The sequence below is a fragment of the Leopardus geoffroyi genome, chromosome C2, assembly GCF_018350155.1.
Source record: "Leopardus geoffroyi isolate Oge1 chromosome C2, O.geoffroyi_Oge1_pat1.0, whole genome shotgun sequence".
NCBI classification, from domain to species: Eukaryota; Metazoa; Chordata; class Mammalia; order Carnivora; family Felidae; genus Leopardus; species Leopardus geoffroyi.
The window spans coordinates 49,488,162-49,513,762 of NC_059333.1; the positions used below are offsets into that span (position 1 = coordinate 49,488,162).

The window sequence follows — 25,601 nt, forward strand, 5'->3', positions numbered from 1 at the left end:
ATGTACAAAATAGGATAACCCAGAACTGGGGGGGGGGGGGGGGGGGGGGGGGCGGGAAACGTATGCAGGCATTTTTGTCCAGAAGTCCTATGCCATATAAAGGGAGAGTAAAAGGGACGGGGCTGTTTTAAGGGCAAATAGACTAAGTCGACTAATTGCAAGCAGGTAAAGACTCAACGACTTGCCGTCTCGGTGCTGATGCTTGGCCAAGAGTGTTTTCTGGTTGAGGAAACAATAAATTTCGCCACCGACAGGAAAGATGGCCCAAGTAGGGGCTTCTCCGGTTTGGTCACTTTCGCTGACAAGAAAAAAAGGCTTGAAACCGATTACCCGTAGGAAACCTTGGTGTTCGAAGGCGAGAGGAGCCGGTCCCGAGAGTTTAGGTCACAGCGGTGCAGCGAGGCGACCCCCACCCTCCCGCTGCACGCAGGAGCCGGGATTCCAACGCTTCCTCGCCTCGCGGCTCAGAGGTTCGCGCTCGGCACCCGCGGCTGTCAGTCAGCGTCCTGGGCCCGCCCCTCCCGGAATTCGACCAATCGTAGCCGGGAGTTGGGGGTGAGGCGACGTAGCGGGGCCAGGAAGCAGGGGCCGGGCGGTCTGGCGCAGCGGCTACAGATCGGGGCGTCCCGATGCCAGGCGGCGGGAGAGCGCAAGGAGAGCAGCTGGGCCTGGAGGTGAGTGCGGGACTGCGGGTTGTACGCGGGCGCCGGCTGGGTCCTTGCCGCTCAAGCGACCCATTGCCTGGCTCCTCGCGTGCGCCTCTCGTCCGCGAAGCCCCTTACTCCGCGCGCGACAGCCCTGAGTCCCTGGCCTGGTGCAGAGGAGCTCAGACAAGGGGATCGCGACTGGGGGCACTGGAGCCAGAAAGGGGAGACTCTGGCCCTTGGAGGGGCAGAGCTGCAACCCCGGCAGCCTCGGACCTGAGTTGCCCGAGTCGTTGCAGGTCCCGGTAGGGAGGGGCGGGGCTGGCGCGAGCATCTCTGTCCTCAGTTTTCTGCACTTGCTGCAACGCCGGCAGGTGCAGCTGCCAAAGACCCCTCCCTAACCCAGTGCGGTCCATTTTGCGACGCCTCTCTCCTTATTCCCCAATCTCCGGTTTCGTTGCTGCTGTGGGCCCCAGCTGCCACTTGCCTGGCGATGTTCTCACACTTTGGACTCTTCTGGCATTACTCAGCTGACGCTTTGGGACCTCAGATTCAGATCGTTTGGGGAGAGAAAAGTGTGACTTTGCAAGGTGTGATGTGGAAACCCTGGCCTGGATCCGTTTGATCAGAGGCCACCAGGGTGGTGGTCAGGGGCATTCTCAGTCAGGATTTATGTGACTTTTGTGTGTAATTGTCTGTAAAATTTTCCTTTCTTTTCATTATTTAAAGGAGGATTGCCGTATTTCCTAAAGATGAAGAATCGCACTGCTCAGTGGGCCTTCCCCCTCCTCACTGTGGTTATCATTTGGAACATCAGGGTGTGCTTGAAGCTGGCGGGACTCCCAGACCCCGATCATTAATTGTCTGATTCCATGCAGTGGAGACAGCAACACACTATTATTCCTCCATGGTGTTTGGGTTCTGCTTTTCTTTGACTGTGCTTAGTTCTCTTCTCTCCTTGACAGTCTCTGGCCTGATACAGTGCTGTTATTTGTTACTGAGAAAGGAAACGAAGGAAAGGAAACTGAAGTGAGGTTGGCTGTCCATATTGCCCTGGATTCGGATTGTCCTGAGGGGACAGTGTAGGTTACAATTCAGAGATTATTTTAGAAAGGCCATCCCTGACTGAATGATAGGAGTAACAACCCTGGCCACCGCATACTAGTGGTTCCCCTATTTGGCTATATATTATGATTAAATATTATAATATTTGGAGACCTCTTTTAAAAAGCTGTTTCTTGGGACTTGCTCCCACAGATTCCTATTCAGTGTAGTCTGATTCTGAGTCTAGTCTAGTCATCGGCGTTGTTAAAAGCTTACACGATGATATTCATGGGCATGCAAGGTTAAAGAACACAGCCTACTAATGTGCTTTATATTTTCTTATAGCACTTAATACTCTGTGACTTATTTAACTGGTTTGTTTACTTCTCAACCCCTCCCCTCCATGAAAGCATGGGGTGCTGCTTTGGTGGAAGGGCAAGGAAGGCCTAGGTGAGTCAGCACTTTGGGTGTGTGAGATGGGTACATGAAAGAGAAATAGAATCAGAGGAACCAAGTCCTGCAGACTTCTGCTGTGCTTCATCTTTGTCCAGGAGTTGACCTTGTTTGGTGATCCATCATTTTCACGGTCTTGGATAGGTCTCCAGTTCTTTCTCTAGATCCTGGCCCATTAAGTTTCAAGGTCTCACTCAGTCCCCTATGAAACATAGCTGCTCTTTGTTATTTATTTTTTGAAGTATAGTTGATATACAATATTATATTAGTTTCAGGTGTATGTCACAGTGATTTGACATTTATGTACATTATGAAATGATCAGCATGATCAATGTAGTTACCATCTGTCACCATACAAAGCTATTACAAAATTATTCACTATATTCCCTGTGCTATATTTGCATCCCCATAACTTATTTATTTGGTAACTGGAAGTTTGTACCTTTTCATCCTCCTCACCTATTTTTCCCATCCCCCCATTTCCCTCCGGCAACCACCAGTTTGTTCTGTATATTTATGAGTTATATAGCTGCAATTTGGAAAGTTTGATATATAAGTATTTAAGTTTGGGAATATTCCTTATAAATCTGTCATTTGTCTCATGTAGGGGGTCTGTGTTTTCTAAATTGAAATTCTAGACACTTGGTCTGAAAAGCAAAATTATATAAATGTGGATAGCAGTTCAGAGTATTTAGGATGGGGCGTGTGCCAGAAATTGGATGTGTGGTTATCCTCTAATACATTGTCTTTGTGAAATGGTTGTCTAAGAACTTTAGTTCCCTAGAGGATGGGTTTACTGCTTGATTTTCTCTTAAAAGTACTAGCTCGGGGCGCCTGGGTGGTGCAGTCGGTTAGGCGTCCGACTTCAGCCAGGTCACGATCTCGCGGTCCGTGAGTTCGAGCCCCGCGTCGGGCTCTGGGCTGATGGCTCAGAGCCTGGAGCCTGTTTCCGATTCTGTGTCTCCCTCTCTCTCTGCCCCTCCCCCGTTCATGCTCTGTCTCTCTCTGTCCCAAAAATAAATAAACGTTGAAAAAAAAAAATTAAAAAAAAAAAAAAAAAGTACTAGCTCAACTATCTCATTGATGTTACTGACAACTGTAATTCCAAGTGATGTAAGCAATCACTTTGTAATTCTCTTATGAAAGAGGGTGGGAGGTCCAGTAGGTAATGACAGTCTAGGGTTGTTGTGGTGGACCATAAAGAAGTTAGATTGGCTGGCAAGTAGTCTCAATCAACTTTGGAGAAAGAGACTCAACAGACCACAAATTTTACTTTCTGCTTGTCCTTTGAACATGAATATGAAACATGAGTAAGGGGTGGACTGACAGATCAGAAGGATTTGAAAACAAGACCACTCAAATTTAAATTCCTCACGAAGTAATCATAACTTTTAGATCTGTCTGGACACTGCTTGTTTTCTGTAGGTAGGATGGATTGTTGAAGTACATGGTTATTCTAGTCTTTAAGAAAAATAACATATGAAGCTTTTATCTTTTCTTTTTCAGTTATATTGCTATTTATAAAGTTTTGACCTTCAACTCAGCTCTGGGAGTGATTTGCCGTGTTTAAGTTCATATATGTAAACATCCAGTTACGGTTTTTTATTAGTAGTAAAGGAAATGTTTCTCCTACTATGTTGTACTGAAATCTATGTGCATCCCAGTAGAAAATTATACTCTTGATTTCAAATACGTTTTCCTTTACGTTCAGTATCTTTAACCTATATATCATGTGCTTATCTCTGCTGGAGCAGGAAGAATGGTATAAAAATGAAAAAACATCAACCTATGCTTTGAATGTGGCAAGAAGAGAATAAGGGCTATTGTCGTGATTGCTTGAATGCAGGACTTCACACTGGAAGAAAAGTTAGATGTAAACTCTAATTTCTTAGTTGTAATAAGCATCTCTTCTTGGGAATTGGAGATTTCAAAAAAGAAAAAGGTAAATTACATTCAGTAATATAGTTTATTTTCGGTTGATCTAGGAAACTTTTTCTTAGAGTCATTCCCATCTAGCACTTTTGTTTTTATTCAGTTCTAAGGCAATTTGAGATACCAAATGATATTGTTCTGCTGTCTTGGCAAACAGCTTTCTTGTTCTAATGCCTAGGTTTTATATTGGTAGGAAAATAGCAGAGAACTGTTACACATTTCTTCTTTCACTTTGAAATTTTTCATTTTGTTTGTTTGTTTGTTTATTTATTTATTTATTATATTTTAAGTGTTTGTTTATTTTTGAGAGAGAGAGAGCGCGCACAAGCCAGGGAGGGGCAGAGAGAGAGGGAGACACAATCTGAAGCAGGCTCCAGGCTCTGAGCTTGTGAGTGCAGAGTCTGATGCAGGGCTTGAACTCAAGAACTGTGAGATCATGACCTGAGCCAAAGTCAGAAGCTTACCAAACTGAGCCACTCAGGCACCCCTGAAATTTTTCATTTTAGCTTGAGTTGTTTTCCTATATTTGCTTTAATATTCTGTTTCTCCTTATGGCTTATCTTTATTACTTTTAGAAACCCGCTTTTTTTCTTTATATTTGTGATTTTTATTTCCTGGCAAAAAATTAAGACATCAAGATAAAGATGAAGGAGAAAAACAGAAACTGCTGAGAGGTGACACCTATCAATATTTTAATATGTCTTTTTAAAATGTTTGTTTATTTATTTTGAGAGAGAGGGAGCATGAGCAAGGGAGGAGCAGAAAGAGAGGAGAGGGAATCCCAAGCAGGGTCCTCACTGTCAGCACAGAGCCCAACACAGGACTCAATCTCACGACCCTGAGATGATGACCTGATCCAATATCAAGTCAGATGCTTAACCGACCGAGCCACCCAGGCGCCCCTAATATTATGTGTCTTTCTAAAGAGAGGTCTCAGTGCTCCTCAGACCACATTTACTTAGGTGTATAGATGAGTCTCTCACGTCTCAGGGCTGTACTTGCTCATGGCGGGAAGTCAGGTCTTTTCTTGGCATGACCTTCCAGTAATGACTTTCAGTTTAAGTCCCTCGCTGTGAGGGGCTTCTTGCATATTTGCATTGCTACCTGTGTCCCTGTAGTCCCTGTAGCTCTGGGGTCTGCTGCCCTTGCCGTCCTTCTCCCCCACTGGCTGCTGCTGTGCTGCTGCTAACTGGCTCTGAATAACACATTGTCTAAACTGCTGGCGTTTCCACAGTACACAGACTATGCCTCCTGTGGTGCTGCTGAATTTCTGTGGAGTGTCATCTTTGGCCTTTTCCCTCTCTGGGCATAAGAGAAGCCTATGATTTTTATGGCCAACTCCTCGAGAAGGGTTTCTATAGAGGAGCAGTGTGCCCTGTTGACAGTTATTTCTTCTATTTCACTGCTATTCCTTCCCAGAATTCACTTTGAGGTGAGTGGGTGCCTTGGTGTTGGAGAGGGGTGGTGTTGAGGGCTCCTCACGTGGTTCGGTGTGTGGTATCCCTGTAGAGGTGGTCAGGAGTGCTGGATCTGTTCTAACTCAATTTAGGAGGGGAACCACCTCTTCCCTAATATGACTGTTAGCTTTTCCCTGAGAATTTCTGGCGCCTAGTACAGTGTGTGGTACAGAACAGGCTTCCATAATTATTTGTGGCATGGATGGTTGAATCCACATATATCACGTAAGGGAAGACGTCCTGTGAGGGAATCAAGGAAGTATGATATATTGTTATTGCGAAGCAGCTTTTTCTCTGATACGTGGTTTCTGGTTTGTGTTTAAAAACTTTTTCTTTAATGTTTGTTTATTTTTGATAGAGAGACAGAGTGCCGAGCCAGGGAGGGGCAGAGAGAGAGGGAGACACAGAATCCGAAGCAGGCCCCAGGCTCTGAGCTGTCAGCACAGAGCCCCACGCGGGGCTCGAACTCACAGACCGTGAGATCATGACCTGAGCCGAAGTCAGACGCTCAACTGACTGAGACACTCAGGGGCCCCTGTTTTTTGTTTTGTTTTGTTTTTTAATGTAATCATAATTGGTATAGTCTTGTCATGGGGACAAGAACTACAAATACAGAGAAGTGAAATCACTGAGAAGTGAAATGAGAAGAGAGTGCTGTGGGAGTTCAGAGGATGGAGAGCATGCTAGAATAGCTTAGCCCTGTCTCCTTTATGAAGCGCAGGTGAGGAAGAGTTGTTGTGGTCCCTGCGCATGGGAATGCATTGGATAGGTGGAGTGGAAGAGTGAGGGGGTGACGGGCATGCCAGACCCCATACAGAGCTGCAGGGAGTGCTGGTGCAGCCAAGTGTTCTCAGATCCTTGCACCGCAGTTATGCACCCTTTCACCTTGCCTTCTCCACCCTGCCCTCTGGTCCTCCTTGGAAAGTCTCGCTAGGAATAAAATATGAGTACTTTTTCTGCTTACCTATATCAAAATAACAACTGGGGGAGGGGAGCATTTTGAATTCCTTGTGTGGGAGAACAATTAGGAGCAGCAGGCTCTGACAGCCTCCACCTCTAGCATTTATGATGATGGATTTGGGTGTCCTCTTAATTGTCGGGCTTAGTTTTTCTCTCCTGCATCTTCAGGGCAAGTGTCTTCCTTTCTGTGCCGTTACTCAGCTGAGGGAAGACCAGTTCTACATCTGCGCTGAGAGAGCTGGAAATCCAAAGGGCGTTTCCTATCCCCTGCCATGCAGAGGGACAGCACTGTTTTCTAGAAGTCAGGATGGTTTGCCCAGTATCCCAGATCTCCTCCTAAAATCACAAGGTTTCCTCCTAATGCTCTTCAAACACAATTACTTTAGGAATGTTATATGACTTGAACTATAAGAGAAGGGGAGGGATTTTATTTACTTAGATCTCTAGAAGTTGAACAGTTACTTTAATTTTCTAGCTCTAAGAGTTTGAAGATATTGTTCTTTGCCTTTTTAAAAAGTTAAAACCTAAATAGGTTGCAGGACAACTATCACTGTATTTATATGGAAGCCTGGGGTTGGGTTTGAGCAAGTTGTCTGGATATGGAACAGATCTCACTGTGCTCTGGCTCTTTGCTTTCTCCTCAGGACTCTGGGCCTTTGAGAAGGTTAAGGAAGAAGAAATGTCATGTCCTTCCTCTTACCCCACCCAAGACCGTTGCAGTTGGTAATTTGTGTTCTCATCTCCCCTCTTTGAAGGAGTCCCTTGAAGAAAAATGTGCTTCTTAAATCGACCCCAGCTTCTCCTCTGTACAAGCAAATTAAACTAAAAGCTTATCTGCAGCTCAGAAGAACAAGGAAATGGAGTTTTGAGGAGTGGAGGTAGCCTGGCGTCAGCCATGGGTGATCAAGACACAGCCAGACAATGTGGATCAATTTCTTCAAACTACGGCTTTTCTGCTGCCTGCTTGCAGTGCTGATGGTGGTGGTGTTGGTCATCAATGTTACTCAGGTGGAGGTGAGTACATCGTATACTCCTTCATGACTAAGGGAACCAAATTAAGGGTTTGGGGCTAGGTAGCCTGGGAAATGTTGGTCATCAGAAAACTTACCCAGGCCATAGCTTTTGTTTTCATTTTCTCAGTAAGGGTTTGGGTCCTTTCAGTGGTTATATGCTGTGTTGTCACAAAAGGTACCCAAGATGACAGACATGGTTTCTTCACTTATGGAGCTCATATTCTCAGTGTGCACAGGAGAAAATAATGAGTAGTCATAATCATACAGTAATAATAAATGATAGTTTGTGGGGCGCCTGGGTGGCGCAGTCGGTTAAGCGTCCGACTTCAGCCAGGTCATGATCTCGCGGTCCGTGAGTTCGAGCCCCGTGTCAGGCTCTGGGCTGATGGCTCAGAGCCTGGAGCCTGTTTCCGATTCTGTGTCTTCCTCTCTCTCTGCCTCTCCCCCGTTCATGCTCTGTCTCTCTCTGTCCCAAAAATAAATAAACGTTGAAAAAAAAAATTAAAAAAAAAATCTTCTTTATAAATGATAGTTTGAAATTGTGAACAGTACTATAAAGAAAGGAAAGCAGGCTACTCTGTAGCAGTTTAGAGAGATGAAGGAAAGCTTACTCAAGGAGGGGACCTTTTAGCGGACTGCCAGCAAAGAGCTGAAGTGTCTCAGAGGAGGGAGTTGATGAGTCTGTTCTGAAGACTATCACACAAGGGCAGAGACTGTGTCTTCCTGAACCCCCTCAACTGCCTGGCACTGCGAAGGAACTTAGCAGTATCCCCCTCCCCCACTCTGCCACTCGCTGCACAGATTCATAGGACACCAAAATTTATGGAGTGATTCTGTATAAGATGCTGCTGCCTGTCTTGTTGGCTTGTGGTACTTCTCAGGTCCAACGTAATTATGGTGTTTCTCTGCTTATTGGGTTTTGCTATAGATTGAATGTCTGTGTCCCCAAACATTCGGGCCCTGTGGGAGCTCAGATTACTGTTGTCTTTCATGCTTTCAAGTGGTTTTTTTATTCCGCCTCCAGGAGTTTCATCATGCACTTGTGCCCTCCAGTACTCTGCCAAGTACGCAAGTGGGACCCTCTGTAGATCTCCCAAGATCTCTCTCTCTCTCTCTCTCTCTCACTCTGTACCTCTCCTCCTGTCACTCTGTCCTGTGGATTCACCTTGGTCTTTCAAGACTCAGCCACATCTCTTCAACTTGAGCAGTTGGCCAGGCCCCACTTGGGTTCTGCTCTCCATGCTGCAGCCTGGAAATGCTTTCAAGGGTGCAAGCAAAGGATCACCCCCTGTATTTCCTTTCAGGCATCTTTGTCATTTGTTGTCTGATGTCCAGTGTCTGGAAGACCATTGTTTCATATATTTTGGACTTTAAAAAAAAAGTTATTTCAGGTGGAAGGGTAAATCTTACTGTTTTTTTTATCTTGGCTGAAAGTTGAAGTCTAAGGAATTTGAATTTGAGGGGAAAGTGATAATTAAGAAGCTGGAGGGGAGGGGCGCCTAGGTGGCTCAGTTAAGTGTCCGACTTTGGCTTGGGTCATGATCTCATGGTTTGTGAGTTCAAGCCCCACTTCAGACACTCTGTTGTCTGTGAGGAGTCTGCTTTGGATCCTGTGTCCCTACCGCCCCTCCCCCCGCCATCCCTCTCTGGCTCACACTCTCAAAAATAAATAAACATTTATTAAAAAAATAAAACTGGGGGGTGTGGGGAGAAGGATTAATGGGCCAAGGAGAGGAGATAATGGGATCTAGAACACAAGTGGAGCATATAACTTTGTAGGATGAGAGACACGGTATATTGTGTCTCTCTTGTTCTTGTTGTTCTTGCAGTATTAAGTATGTAGGGAGAGCCGTGCTCCTTTCTCTGTCTGAGCTAAGAAGGAAAAATATCATGGTAGTTGGCAATGTAGATACATTCACTGCTGGAGGGTAAGACATTGAAGCAGTTCTTGCCCGTAGAGGAGGTGGAGGGTGGAAGGAGGAGAGTGCTGCCCAACAGGTTTGTGTGTAGGGCCTTGGAGAACAGGGTTGGGAGATGGACAGGGGCAGTAACTTTTCAAGACCAGAGGTGTGCATGGCACTCACCTTCACTGGTTTTGTGAGTGTGTGTGTGTGTGTGTGTGTGTGTGTGTGTGTGTGTGTGTTTTACCACATTCAACAGCCTGGGTATACAAATAGAGAAAACCTTGTATGGGTCTAGGTTCAGTGAGGAGACAGGAGAAGGGACAGAGACTTGAGAGGGCAGGCCAGAGTCCCACATCATTAATATGACAGTCAGGAAGGAATGTGAGAAAATTCCCATAATAGTCCAGCTTTAGTTCTTGAAAACTTCTGGACTGAATGGTAACTAACAGCTCTAATTATCCACACAAACACAAACTCAGCCCTAAGGGAGGGGAGATAGCAGTAATCAATGATTAAGACAATTCTTACATTGAAAATAGCAAATAGGTCTTTTGTTGGAGTTCAGTAAAACATTTTCCCTGTCTGAAGAGTCATCTTGTCCCAGATGAAAATATTGTCATGGTTTTTAAACTGTTCAATTTATTACTGTGATGAGAATTGACAAAGAAGCTTGGGGTGGGGATGAGGAGTGGGAAAGCCTCTGAAGCTTGGCAACCTGCCCTCCCTTAATCCCCTTTCCATCCTATGCATCTTGGTCCTGACAATACTTTTCATGGAATTAGAGTATCTCAGCATTTTCTAAAAAGTATACACTCAGTTTTAAGTAAAAATATCACATAAGGTGTATATAGCAATATCCAGCTAAAGATTGTAGAGGGAATCATTATTATTTCTCTGATAAGCTCTCATTGAGCATGGCCTGCATTTATTTATTTGTTTTTTCCTCTTATTCATTGATATATATATACATATATATAGTTTTTTCTGATTATAAAAACAATACCATTTTATTAGGACTTTTGGCTGCAAGAAACCTGATTCTGGCTGGCTTTAATATTAAGGACTATTTGGGGCACCTGGGTGGCTCAGTCAGTTAGGCATCTGACTCTTGATCTCAGCTCAGATCTTGATCTCAGGGTCATGAGTTGCAGCCCTGTGTTGGGCTCTGTGCTGGGTGTGAAGCTTACTTAAAAAACAATTCACATGGCTCAGCCCCAAGTATCTGGTGATTCTTGGATTAGGCTGCTTGGGTCAATCAGCTGGTCTTTAAAAAAAAAATCCAGTATAATTAACATACGTTGTTATATTAGTATCAAGTGAAGAATATAGTGATTCACCAATTCTGTACATTATTCAGTACTCATCCCAGTAAGTGTTCTCTTAATCCCCTTCACTTATTTCATTCATCCCCCTCCCCCCCTCCCCAGCTCTCTTCTGGTAACCACCAGTTTGTCCTCTATATTTAAGTGTCTGGGTTTTTTTGCTTGTTTTTTTTCTTTCTTTGTTTTGTTTCTTAAATTTCACATATGAGTGAATTCATAGGGTTTTTGTCTTTCTCTGACTGACTTTCACTTAGCATTATACCTTCTGGATCCATCTATGTTGTTGCAAATGGCAAGATTTCATTCTTCCTATGGCTGAGTAATATTCCATTACACACACACACACACACACACACACATATACACCATCTCTTCTTTCTTCATTTTTCTTTATTTGGACACTTGGGTTGCTTCTATATGTTGGCTATTGTAAATAATGCTATAGTAAACATAATAGTGGTGCATATATTTTCTCACGTTAGTGTTTTCATTTTCTTTAGGTGAATACCCAATAGTGCAATTACTGGATCATATGGTAATTCCATTTTTAACTTTTTGAGGAAACCTCCTTACTGTTTTCCACAGTGGCTGCACCAGTTTGCATTCCTACCAACAGTGCACAAGGGTTCCTTTTTGTCCACATCCTTGCCAATGCTTGTTGTCTCTTCTGTTATTGATTTTAGCCATTCTGACAGGTAGGAGGGCATATCTCATCATGGTTTTGATTTGCATTTCCCTGATAATGAGTGATGTTGAGGATCTTTTTCATGTGTCTGTTGACCATCTGTATGCCTTCTTTGGAAAAATGTCTGTTCATGTCTTCTACTTTTAAGTTGGATTATTTGTTTTTTTGTGTGTTCAGTTGTATAAATTCTTAAATATTTTTGGTAGTAACCCTCATTTAGATTTGTCATTGCAAATATCTCCTCCCATTCTGTAGGTTGTCCTTTTGTTTTATTGATTGTTTTCCTTTGCTGTGCAGAAGCTTTTTATTTTGATATATTCCCAGTTGTTTACATGTGCTTTTGTTTACCTTACCTTGGGAGATGTATCTAGAAGAATGTTGCTATGGCCAATTTAAGAGGAATTACTGCCCGTGCTCTCTTTTAGAATTTTGATGGCTTCCTGTCTTACATTTAGGTCTTTCATCCATTTTGAGTTTATTTTTGTGTGTGGTGTAAGAAGATTCATTCTTTTGCATGTAGCTGTCCAGTTTTCCCAGCATCATTTGTTGAAGAGACTTTTTCCCATTGCATATTCTTGCCATCTTTGTCATAGATTAATTGACCAAGTAATCGTGGGTTTATCTCTGGGCTCTCCGTTCTGTTCTGTTTATCTATGTGTGTATTTTTGTGCTAGTACCATACTGTTTTGATTACTTTGTTTGCAGTCTATCTTGAAATCTGGGATTGTGCTATCTCCAGTTTTGTTCTTTTTTTTTCAAGATTGCATTGGCTATTCAGCGTCTTTTGTGGTTCCATACAAATTTTAGAATTATTTCTTCTAGTTCTGTGAAAATACTGTTGGTATTTGATAGGGATTGCATTAAATCCATAGACTGCTTTGGGTAGTATGAACCTTTTAACAATATTTGTTCTCCCAATCCATGAGCATGGAGTATCTTTCCATGTGTTTGTGTGGTCTTCGGTTTCTTTCATCAGTGTTTTATAGTTTTCAGAGTACATCTTTCACCTCCCTGGTTAAGTTTATTTCTAAGTATTTTTATTATTTTTGGTGCAATTATAAATGGGATTGTTTTCCTAATTTCTCTTTCTGCTGCTTCATTGTTAGTGTATAGAAATGCAATGGATTTCTGTCTATTGATTTTGTATCCTGACATTGGCTGCTCTTGAATAGCTGGGGTGGCTACCCAAGGAACAAGAGTAAGAGTGGAAAGGAAGAGAGGAAAAGGGTAGCAAGGAGAAGAGGGGGTATTGTGAGCATGAGTTAATGGTTTGTTATATCCTTACAACAACTTGAAAAGAGAGGGAGGCTGGAATATTTCCTAATAGGTAATCAGTAGGTAAGGGAAATTTTTTTCTTTCTTTTTATTGAGATATAGTTGACATATAACATGTAAGTTTAAGGTATACAGTGTGTAGATTTGATACACTTATATATTGCAATATGATTATGACCATAGGATTTCATAATATCATATTGTATAACATAGTCTTTAATCCATTTTGAGTGGTGTAAGATACAGATTAGTTTCATTTGTCTGCATGTGATTATAGTTTTTCCAACACCATTTGTTGAAGAGACTGTTTTCCCCGTTAAGTATTTGGGCTCTCTTGTCAAGTATTAGTTGATCCCAGGGTTGCTTGGCTGGCTCTGTCGGTAGAGCATGTGACTCTTGATCTTCTGTCATGAGTTTGAGCCCTACACTGGGCATAGAGATTACTTTTAAAAATTTAGTTGATCATATATGTGAGGGCTTATTTCTGGACACTTGATTCTATTCTGTATTTATGCCAGTACCATACCGTTTTTTTAAATGCTTGTTCATTTATTTTGAGAGAGAGAGAGAGAGAGAGTGCACAAGCTGGGGGAGGGGCAGAGAGAGAGAGAGAGGGGAGAGAGAATCCCAAGCAGTCTTTATGTTCACCGTGGAGCCCAGTGTGGGGCTGTATCCCATGAACCATGAGATCATGACCTAAGCCGAAATCAGGAGTCAGTCGCTTAACCAGCTGAGCCACCCAGGTGCCCCTGTTTTGGTTACTATAACTCTGTAGTGTAGTTTGAAATCAGGAAGTGTGATACCTTCAGCTTTGTTCTTGTTTCTTAGGATTGCTCTATTTGGGGTCTTTTATGGTTCTATACAAACTCTGTTTTTTCTACTTTTTGTTAAAAATGCCATTGGAATTTTGATAGGGATTGCTTTATAAATGTCTGTTAGGTCCATTTAATCTAATGTATGTATGGTTCAAGTCCAATGTTTCCTTGTTGATTTTCTGTCTGGATGATCTGTCCATTGCTGAGAGTGGAATATTGAAGTCCCCTACTATCATTTTATTGTTTTCTCTTTCTCCCTGTAGTTCTGTTAGAATTTGATTAATATATTTAGGTGTTCTGATGTTGAGTCGGTATATGTTTATGATTGTTATATCTTCTTGATGAATTCACCTCTTTATCATTATATAATGACCTTTTTTGTCTCTTGTTACTGTTTTTGGCTTAAAGTCTATTTTGTCTGATATAAGTGTAGCCACTCCCTCTTTCTTTTAGTTTCTACTTTATATGGACTATCTTTTTTCATCCCTTTGCTTTCAGCCTATGTGTGTCTTTAAATCTGGAGTATCTTGTAGGCTGCCTATAGTTGGGTCTTTTTTTTTTTTTTTTTTAATATATTCAGCTACTATTTGCCTGTTGCCTGGTGAATTTAATCTACTTATATTTAGAGTATTTATTGATATGTAAAGGCTTACCATGCCATCTTATTAAGTGCTTTCTGAATGTTTTGTGTTTTCATAGTTTCTTTTTTCCTATGTTTCTGCCTTCTTTTGTAAATTGGTGTTTTTCTATGGTGGTATGCTCTGTTTTTCCTTTCTTTCTCTTGTGAATCTTCTCTATGGTGTTGCTTTGTGAGTACCATGGAACTTACATAAAATATCTCTTCGATAAAGCAGTCCATTTTAAGCTTACAGCAACTTAACTTCAGTAGTATACAAAGCTCCACCCTTGTACTCTCTCCCTTTATATTTTTGGTCACAATTTACCTTTTTTATATTGTGTGTTCATTAAATTACAGTAGCTATAGTTACTTTTAATGCTTTTTCCATTTAACTTTAATGCTGTAGTTAAGTGGCTAACACACTATTCTATTATAGAATTAGAGTTTTCTAATTTTGACTGTATATTTATTTTTACTATTATGTTGTATACTTTCATATGTTCTCATGTCACCAATTAGTATCTTTTAATTTCGGCTTGAAAAACCCTTTTCAGCATTTCTTGTAAGGCTGATGTAGTGGTGATGAACTCCCTCAGCTTTTGTTTGTCTGGGAAAGTCTTTATTTCTTCTTCATATCTGGAAGCTAACTTTCCCTGATACAGTATTTTTGGCTGGCAGTTATTTTCTTTCAACACTTTGAATATGTCATTTCACTCTTTCCTGGCCTGTAGGGTTTCTGCTGAGAAATCTGCTGATAGCCAAATGGGTGTTCCTTTGAAGATTATAGTCTTTTCTTCAGGCTGCTTTCAGGATTCTTGGTTTTTTGACAGTTTTATTATATTGTGTCATGGAGAAGGTCTTTTTGCATTGAGATATTAGGGTGATCTATTAGCTTTGTGAACTTGGTCATATAATTATATCCACAGGTTTGGAAAATTGGCAGCTATTATCTTTTTAAGTAAACTTTCTGACCCCTTTTCACTCTCTGTTCTTTCTCAAATCCCAATTATTCTAATATTTGTACATTTAATATCATCCTATAGATCATGTAAGCTGTCTGTGTTCTTTTTCATTCTTTTTTCTTCGTTCATTTCTGATTGGGTTATTTTAAAGTTTAATTTTCCAGTTCGCTTATTCTGTTTTCCATTTGAGATGCTCTACTGTAGATGCTTTCTGTTGAATTTTTCATTGCATTCATTGAATTTTTGTTTGCTTCTTTTTATGATTTCTCTCTGTAGATTTCTTATTTTGTTGAATTATCTGGGTTTTCTTACAGTTTGTTGAGTTTCCTTAAATTCTTTATCAGATGGTGTTAAATTCTGTGCCTTTGAGCTAGGTTATTGGAAGATTATTGTTATCTTTTGGTGATAATGTATTTCCTTGATTTTTCATGTTCCTGTAGATTTGCATTGCTGCTTTTACATTTAAAGTAGCAGACACTTCCTCAAATTTATACTGTCTGCCTTCAGATGGGGTAAATTGCTTGTTGGTCCTATGATATCTGGGGTTTTCTCCACTCTTATATGGATACACCTTCCCCACATTTTTCCTTCTTCATATGGCATAATTCCTAAGCTTTTCTCTCTTCTGATTCTTACAACCCAGCAGGCTAGCCGCTCTTAATTTCTTTTGTTTTCCAGAAGGTGGCACTGTAACTCAGCTTTCTGGTTTCTTCTTTGCCCAGAGATACTAGTTTATTTTTCTGATAACACTCATTTATCAGACTTACACTTTCCACTTCACGTGGAAGGGTATGCGAAGAGCTGATGGCAGAATTGGGGGAGGTGTGAGTTTATCACTCAGGGTGTTGAGGGTGCCTCATGGGTTTGGTGGGGAGATTGTCAGGTGAGATTCTCCCATAGGCTTGTGGACAGACTTTCTGCTAAAGTCCTCAGCAGTTAGCAGGACCTGCATCCTTTCAATGCCCTTTGATATTCTTATTTGCCTTTTTCCTGATCTCCTCCCTCCTACTAGACTCAGTACTCTGGGTGCTGCTAGAGAGAAATGGTTTTTTTTTTAGCAGCATCCCATTCAGCAAGGGTGGCTGAGCATTAACTCACCACTCTCCTTTTGCCTCTTGGAAGATAGTTCAGCCTCTGCACTGTGTTGTGTTGGGGGAGGGGAAGCACTGGCAGAGTTCCTGTTAACCCCTCCACTACATCACCAGTGGCATACTAGCATCTCCTCTAGGGAATGCTGGATTTCCACAGGTTCTTCCTCATTCACTGGGATCTGCCCAGGTGGGTACTCTTGAGGTTTTCCTCCCAACTGTGGCCGAGCGGGGTTGGTGTAAGTTCACTGCACTGGTAGCCTGTGCTGAGGTCTGTCTGCCTATTACCAGATGCACATATGGGCGAGACTTCTGGATTCTTGGCATATGGTGCTGTTTCCCACAACTCCCATAAAGGCATTTTTGTTTGTGGATGAATGCCTAATTCACTGTTGAAAGGGGGACAAAAAGAAGTAATGTATCAGGCTGTTACCATGCTGATGTCAACTCTGCTAAGGGAAAAATTTCAAAGTCATTTCCTCCATTACTTTTTAAAATTAACAAATAACACCATGTTCTTCTTTCTTTCTTTCTTTCTTTCTTTCTTTCTTTCTTTCTTTCTATTTTTTAAAATGTTTAATTTTGAGAGAGAGACAGAGTGTGAGCAGGGGAGGGGCAGAGAGAGGGACACACAGGATCCAAAGCAGGCTCCAGGCTCTGAGCTGTCAGCACAGAGCCTGACACAGGGCTCAAACACATGGGCTCGAACTCACGAACCACCAGATCATGCCCTGAGCTGAAGTTGGATGCTCAACTGACTGAGCCACCCAGGTACCCCCCTACCATGTTCTCCTTTAAAATAAAGGCTCCTAATGAAATCTTTTCAACTGAAAATGTCTGTATGTAAGTGTAGAATGAAAGGGAAAAAAATACAGAGTTTGAGAACTCTAAAGGATTAAAAATCCCTTATATATTTTGGGGTTATTTTTACCTTGTATGGGATTATTTTTTACCATGTATAAGTTATTTTTATTGTTTATTTATTTAGAGAGAGAGAGAGCACACGCAGGAAGGGACAGAGAGAGAGAGAGAGAGAGAACCCTAGATCCTGATATGGGGCTTGATCCCATGAATTGTGAGATCATGACCTGAGCCAAAGTCAAGAGTAGAACATTTAACTGACTGAATCACCCAGGTGCCCCTGCCGTGTATAAGATTTTGAAGTGTTTTGGCATAGGTGGGGAGCTTGAGGAGTTTGTTTGGCATAGGTGGGGAGCTTGAGGCTCTACATTGAGCCAGCCAAGTGTCCCCTGAAGACTTTTTTAAGAGAACTTTTATGTTTAAAGCAGACTTTTTAAAATTATTTTTAAATTTTAATTTAGTATAGCTGGCATACGGTGTTATACTAGTTTTAATTAGTGTATTAGTTATATTATGTGTACAACATAGTGATTCAACAATTGTATACATCATTACTCAGAACTCATCATCATAAATGTTCTCTTAATCCCTTTCACTTGTTTCACCCACGCTCTCACCCATCTCCCCTCTGATATGCTTTATTTTGTCTTGTTTTGTTTTGTTTATTTTATTTTATTTATCAAATAGGCTTCATGCTCAGCACAGAGCCAATGCAGGGCTTGGACTTACAACCCTGAGATCAAGACCTGAGCTGAGATCAAGAATAGGACACTTAACTGACTGAGCCACCCAGATGCCCCTGATATACTTTATTTTACATGAGTAGCCTCTTAAAGTTATTTTTTTCAACAAGAACATTTTTACTTGAAGCATATTTTAGAATACATGGCTCTAAAAGATATATATAAAACATTCCATCCAAGAAAAATAGAATAACATTTTCTTCAAGTACACACACAGAAGAATCCTCTGGTTAAATAACATAAAAAGAGACATAACAAACATTACAATTTTAAGAAGACTAAAATCATACCAAGTATATTTTCCAACCACAGTGGTACAAACTAAAGATTAATAATGAAACAAAGCTGAAAAATCTACAATGTATTTCTTCTTTTTTTTAATGTTTATTTTTGAGAGAGAGAAAGACAGAATGTGAGTGGGGGAGGGGCAGAGAGGGAGGGAGAAACAGAATCTGAAGTAGGCTCCAGGCTCTGAGCTGTCAGCAGAGTCGGACGTGGGGCTTGAACCCACAAACTGCGAGATCATGACCTGAGCCAAAGTCAGATGCTTAATCGACTAAGCCACCTAAGCAACCCCCCAAAATCTACAACGTAAATACTGAATTTTAATATGTAAATATTAACACGCTACTGCACAAGCAATTGGCCCAACAAGAAATTGAATGGCAAATCAAAATATGTCTCGAAACAAAAGGAAAAAAAACACAACCTTCCAAAACCTGTAGGATGCAGCAAAAGCAGATGAGTGAATTTTATGCTATAAATGCTCATATTAGGAAAAAAATTTGAAATAAACAACATTACACCACAAGGAACTAGAAAAAAGAAACTTAGCTGAAATTTAGTAGAGGAAGGAAATAATAAAGAAAAATCAGGAATAAATAAGAGACCAGAATAAATAATAACATCGAAAGTAATGACCAATTTTTCCAAAAAATGAACAAAGTTGGCAATTTTCTTAATTACATTAGCTAAGAAAAAAGAGGACTCAAAAACCAAAATGAGAAATGGAAGAGAAAACAATACAACAGATAACCACAGAAATCAATAGTGTGATAACAGATTACTATAAACAATTATAAACTAAAAAATCAGATAACTTAGAAGAAAAAACTCCAGATAATTCCTAAAAAATGTGGAAGTTACGAAGATTGAATCATGAATCTTGAATCCAAGAGGTGGGAAATCTTCTTAGACCAATAACAAAAATGGAGGTTGAATTAGGAATAAAAAAATCTCCCAGCACTGAAAAGCTCAAGACCACCTGGTTTCATTGGTGAAATCTACCAATCATTAAAAACAATAATAATTAATGGAAATCTTTATCAAAATCTTATGAATAATGGAATAGAGGGAACACTACCCTGTACCAAAGCAATATAAAAACAATACAAGAACAAAAAAGTCTGGTTTGTCCAATATAAGTATTGCTACTAGGACTGGATTTTCTATTCTTTTGACACCCATTTGCATGATAGGTGTTTCTCCACCCCCTTACTTTTAATCTGCAGGTGTCTTTAGGTCTAAAATGAGTCTCTGGCAGGTTTAAAGCAAAATTGACCAGAAATGTTTTTCTGTTAGTTTCAGCCTCTTGATTACCACTGTTCTGGACTGGTCCTCATGGTTCTTATTATGACTGCCAGCAGGACACTTTGAAAAACAACAGGTTTTATTATTCATGGGTCCTGGAGGGTATACAACACACCTGGGGTCACACAGTGAGGTCATGGGTAGAGAAAGAAAAGAGTGTGGGCTTGGGGTTCTGCTGTTTTTGGGGTCCTTGGGTAGGGGCCTGGGGTTTCACAGGTTCATTCTTTATTGGTGAGTTTAAAACATAAGAGTGGGAATTTAAAGCACAGGGAATGGTCAGTTATCTAAATCAACCAAGATCTCTAAAGCAAAGGAGCCTTGTGTGGGAGGTGGTAGCCTGGCTCTTTATCTAGTCATTTGACTGCCAGTGTGTTTTTCTGAGATAGCTGTCTTTGAAGTGGAATTGAAGTCAGGCACTTGCATGACAAAATAGAAAGAAATGATTGTCAGGGCTTACATTGTAGGAAGATGACAGAGATTTCCCACATACTCTTTACCCCTTTACATGCTTAGCCTCTCCCATTATTATTTTTTTTCAATATATGAAATTTATTGTCAAATTGGTTTCCATACAACACCCAGTGCTCATCCCAAAAGGTGCCCTCCTCAATACCCATCACCCACCCTCCCCTCCCTCCCACCCCCCATCAACCCTCAGTTTGTTCTCAGTTTTTAACAGTCTCTTATGCTTTGGCTCTCTCCCACTCTAACCTCTTTTTTTTTTTTTTTTTCCCTTCCCCTCCCCCATGGGTTTCTGTTAAGTTTCTCAGGATCCACATAAGAGTGAAACCATATGGTATCTGTCTTTCTCTGTATGGCTTATTTCACTTAGCATCACACTCTCCAGTTCCATCCACGTTGCTACAGAAGGCCATATTTCATTCTTTCTCATTGCCATGTAGTATTCCATTGTGTATATACACCACAATTTCTTTATCCATTCATCAGTTGATGGACATTTAGGCTCTTTCCATAATTTGGCTATTGTTGAGTCTCTCCCATTATTATGTCACTCACCAGAACAGTAAACATTTTGTTTTTTAAGTTCGTTTATTATTTATTTATTTATTTATTTATTTATGTAGAGAGAAAGAGTGAGCGTGGGCAGGGGCAGAGAGAGAGAGAGAGAGAGGAGAGGGAGGAAGCCAAGCATGTTCCACACGCTGTCAGTGAGGGGTGGATCTTACCAACCGGGAGATCATCACCTGAGTCAAAATTAAGAGTCAGGTGCTTAACTGACTGGGCCCCCCAGGTGCCCCAGAATGGTACATTTTTTAACCAAGGATAAACCTACCTTGACATATCATTACCCAAGGTCCATAGTTTACCTTAGGATTCTCTGTTGGTTTTGTATATTCTACAGGTTTAGACAAATGTGTAATGATAACTGTCCATCATTATAGCGTTATACAGAGTATTTTCTCTCCCTAAAAATCCTCTCAGCTGTCTGCCATTTCTTTTTGATTCTTTCTGGGAGTTTCTATCTCTGTCTTTACAGTGCCTATCTGTTCTTTCATGTTGTCTGCTTTTTCCCTTAGAGGCCTTATAGATATTAATTATACTTGTTTTATTTTTTTATTTAAAAATTTTTGTATATAATTTGTTGTCAAATAATCATACTTGTTTTAAATTACTGGTCTGATTATTCCAACAACTCTGCCATAGCTGAGTCTGGTTCTGATGCCTTATTTGTGTTTTCAAACTATGTGTTTTGTCTTTTAGTATGTCTTACAATTTTTTGTTGAAAGCTGGACATGATGTACTGGGTAAAGGAAACTCTGATAAATGAGTTTTTAGTGGTGAGGTGTGAGGGAGGTGAAGCAATTTATAGTCCTATGAGTGACTCTCAGTCCTTTAGGGAGCCTTTGGTATGGGGCTGTGAACTTCAAAAGTGCTTCTCAGTCCTCCCCCAACACTCTTTAAGTTGGATAGATGGTTAGAATGGGCTGGAGCTGGGTATGTTCCCTACCCCAGTTTGGTTAAGTTCTGATAAAACCCCAATAGATTAGGCTGTGGTAAAATAGTTTCTCTTGGGGGCAGGCCTTGTTAAGAAGAACAGAATGCTCTATTATATTTCAAAATGATTCCTTTTCTTCTTGTTTTGCTGGAAGTCTGATATTTATTACAGGAACTTGATTGAGCTCCCAGAGGTGAGATCCACAGTGTGGAGATCTCTTTATGACTTTATTCCTCATCCTGATGTCACTGTGTTATAATAAGATAGCCCTGTTAAGCTAGTAAGCTCTGGGTTTTGAGACAATGTCATACCAAGTAGTTTTATTAAAATTAAACTGAAGCAGAGATATATTTGGCTGATATAAGGAAATTTATTACAGCTGTGGCTTCTGTTTTTATGTTTCTGTCTTCAGTACTTGGACCATGAGACTGTTTCAGCCACATTCATCGACAGCAGTGGACAGTTTGTTTCCTCCCAGATGACAAGAATTAGCCGGAATCCTTACTGTGGCTATGAGCATCAGACTCTGTCCAGCCGGGAGCGCACGGAGGAGGACTCCCTGCTGGCTGCCTTACAGTGGCAGGTGCCTGATGTGGGTCCAGTCCCCTTTGTGAAGAGCACTGACCCTTCTTCCAGCTACTTTGTTATCTTGAACTCCGCAGCCTTCTTCAAGGTGGGAAGCCAGCTAGAAGTGCTGGTTCATGTGCAGGATTTTCAAAGAAAGCCCAAGAAGTACGGTGGAGACTACCTGCAGGCCAGGATCCACTCCCCTAAGCTGCAGGCAGGGGCTGTGGGCAGAGTGGTAGACTACCAGAATGGGTTTTACAAGGTCTTCTTTACTCTGCTCTGGCCAGGCAAAGTTAAAGTGTCCATATCTCTGGTCCATCCCACTGAGGGGATCAGAGTTCTTCAGCGCCTGCAGGAAGAGAAACCACACAGAGTCTATTTCAAGAGTCTTTTCCGTTCAGGAAGAATTTCTGAAACCACTGAGTGCAATGTGTGTCTTCCTGGGAGTCATCCCCTGTGTAACTTTACAGATGTCTACACTGGAGAACCCTGGTTCTGCTTCAAACCAAAGAAGCTCCCTTGCAGTAGCAGAATTAACCATTTCAAAGGTGGATACCTGAAGGGCCTCCTAACTGCTGCAGAGACCGCTTTCTTCCAGAGGTAGGTGTTTCTTGTTCCAGGGGATAATTTTAAGGTCCTTTTTCACTGTTTTTGTCTCAATTAGGTGACATCATCCCATTTAGAAGACTTTCTTGTTTTGGTTATTTGCTTCATATAACTCTCTGAAGTTGGCCCTGTTTGGGAGAAGTAGCGAATAGGAAAATAAATAAATATTTATATTTTGTGAATAGTTTTTATTTTTATTTATTTATTTTAAAGTATTTTTAGATTTTTAAAAATGTTTAAGGGATCTGTACACCCAACGTGGGGCTCAAACCCACAACCCCAAGATCCAGAGTTGCATGCTCCAGTGACTGAGCCAGCCAGTGCCCCCTTGTGAATAGTTTTTAGAAAGTGAAGCTTGGAGCTTCTTCGAGTTCAAATTAAAGACCTTTTACCCTCAGATTTATGTTTTACTTCAGAACTACATAGCACATGGATAACTGTATAAGAAAGATCACTTATTCACAGAACAGATGAAAAACATCACCCAAGAACAGGGTGACAAGAGGTCTTGTAGTCAGGACACTGTTTTATCTTCATGTCTAATAAGCTAAAAAAATTTCAGGAGCACCTGGGTGGCTCAGTCAGTTAAGCAGCCTACTCTTGGTTTCGTCTCAGGTCATGATCTCACGGTTTGTGAGATCGAGCCCTGCTTTGGGCTCTGTGCTGGCGGTGCAGAGCCTGCTTGGGATTCTCTCTTTCCTGTCTCTCCCCTGCTTGGGCTATCTCTCTCTCTCTCTCTCTCTCTCTCTCAAAATAAATAAATAAACTTTAAAAACAATTTTAAGTGACATATTATCAGTTGTTAAAATCATACACTGATAGGAAAAGACTATGAATATGACAACATTGCTGGGTTGACTTAACGATAAACATGGGAAACCAGGAATATCACAGCAAACTATGTTTTTTAAATTAACAGGGAAATTTTTGCATTATTGTGTACAAATTTCTCTTGTGGAACATAAGTGTAAAACTTTTTCAGCATAATGATCAATATGCGGAATAATGTGCAGAGTGGAATGTATGGGATCAGTATGGATTAAATGTTTTCTTCAACATTTCGTACAGTTCTGAAGTAAAATAGTATGCCTAAGGAAAAAAAATTATAAAAGCCATATGGTCAAAAAGTCCAATTACTTGACAGAATGTAAAAATGCCTTTTATTTTATTTATTTATTTATTTATTTATTTATTTTTTTGCTTAGAATATGGGCAGCATTTTTTTTTTATAATGTATGAAATTTATTGTCCAGATTGGTTTCCATAAAACACCCAGTGCTCATCCGAAAAGGTGCCCTCCTCAATACCCATCACCAACCCTCTCCTCCCTCCCACCCCCCATCAACCCTCAGTTTGTTCTCAGTTTTTAACAGTCTCTTATGCTTTGGCTCTCTCCCACTCTAACCTCTTTTTTTTTTTTTTTTTTTTCTTTTTTCCTCCCCCTCCCCCATGGGTTCCTGTTACGTTTCTCAGGATCCACATAAGAGTGAAACCATATGGTATCTGTCTTTCTCTGTATGGCTTATTTCACTTAGCATCACACTCTCCAGTTCCATCCACGTTGCTACAAAAGGCCATATTTCATTTTTTCTCATTGCCACGTAGTATTCCATTGTGTATATAAACCACAATTTCTTTATCCATTCATCAGTTGATGGACATTTAGGCTCTTTCCATAATTTGGCTATTGTTGAGAGTGCTGCTATGAACATTGGGGTACAAGTGCCCCTATGCATCAGTACTCCTGTATCCCTTGGATAAATTCCTAGCAGTGCTATTGCTGGGTCATAGGGTAGGTCTATTTTTAATTTTCTGAGGAACCTCCACACTGCTTTCCAGAGCGGCTGCACCAAATTGCATTCCCACCAACAGTGCAAGAGGGTTCCCGTTTCTCCACATCCTCTCCAGCATCTATAGTCTCCTGATTTGTTCATTTTGGCCACTCTGACTGGCGTGAGGTGATACCTGAGTGTGGTTTTGATTTGTATTTCCCTGATAAGGAGCGACGCTGAACATCTTTTCATGTGCCTGTTGGCCATCCGGATGTCTTCTTTAGAGAAGTGTCTATTCATGTTTTCTGCCCATTTCTTCACTGGGTTATTTGTTTTTCGGGTGTGGAGTTTGGTGAGCTCTTTATAGATTTTGGATACTAGCCCTTTGTCCGATATGTCATTTGCAAATATCTTTTCCCATTCCGTTGGTTGCCTTTTAGTTTTGTTGGTTGTTTCCTTTGCTGTGCAGAAGCTTTTTATCTTCATAAGGTCCCAGTAATTCACTTTTGCTTTTAATTCCCTTGCCTTTGGGGATGTGTCGAGTAAGAGATTGCTACGGCTGAGGTCAGAGAGGTCTTTTCCTGCTTCCTCCTCTAAGGTTTTGATGGTTTCCTGTCTCACATTCAGGTCCTTTATCCATTTTGAGTTTATTTTTGTGAATGGTGTGAGAAAGTGGTCTAGTTTCAACCTTCTGCATGTTGCTGTCCAGTTCTCCCAGCACCATTTGTTAAAGAGGCTGTCTTTTTTCCATTGGATGTTCTTTCCTGCTTTGTCAAAGATGAGTTGGCCATACGTTTGTGGGTCTAGTTCTGGGGTTTCTATTCTATTCCATTGGTCTATGTGTCTGTTTTTGTGCCAATACCATGCTGTCTTGATAATGACAGCTTTGTAGTAGAGGCTAAAGTCTGGGATTGTGATGCCTCCTGCTTTGGTCTTCTTCTTCAAAATTCCTTTGGCTATTCGGGGCCTTTTGTGGTTCCATATGAATTTTAGGATTGCTTGTTCTAGTTTCGAGAAGAATGCTGGTGCAATTTTGATTGGGATTGCATTGAATGTGTAGATAGCTTTGGGTAGTATTGACATTTTGACAATATTTATTTTTCCAATCCATGAGCAGGGAATGTCTTTCCATTTCTTTAAATCTTCTTCAATTACCTTCATAAGCTTTCTATAGTTTTCAGCATACAGATCCTTTACATCTTTGGTTAGATTTAATCCTAGGTATTTTATGCTTCTTGGTGCAATTGTGAATGGGATCAGTTTCTTTATTTGTCTTTCTGTTGCTTCATTGTTAGTGTATAAGAATGCAACTGATTTCTGTACATTAATTTT

The 25,601-nt window shown here is 40.9% G+C and overlaps 1 protein-coding gene across 3 annotated transcripts in view; it reads left to right on the forward strand.

The window, feature by feature from the left end:
* Positions 1-562: 562 nt before the first annotated feature.
* The window catches only part of NXPE3 (neurexophilin and PC-esterase domain family member 3), a 49,293-nt gene continuing 24,254 nt past the window's right edge, over positions 563-25,601 (forward strand). The window contains exons 1-3 of one of the 3 annotated variants that reach the window (XM_045501880.1): positions 568-674; positions 7,246-7,504; positions 21,737-22,491. In XM_045501880.1, coding sequence (XP_045357836.1) covers positions 7,412-7,504; positions 21,737-22,491 — 848 coding nt within the window. In that variant the 5' untranslated portion in view covers positions 568-674; positions 7,246-7,411. Of the gene's footprint in view, positions 675-3,714; positions 4,084-7,245; positions 7,505-21,736; positions 22,492-25,601 lie in introns of those variants that run through there. The other 2 variants (XM_045501879.1, XM_045501881.1) reach the window with 2 other exon arrangements.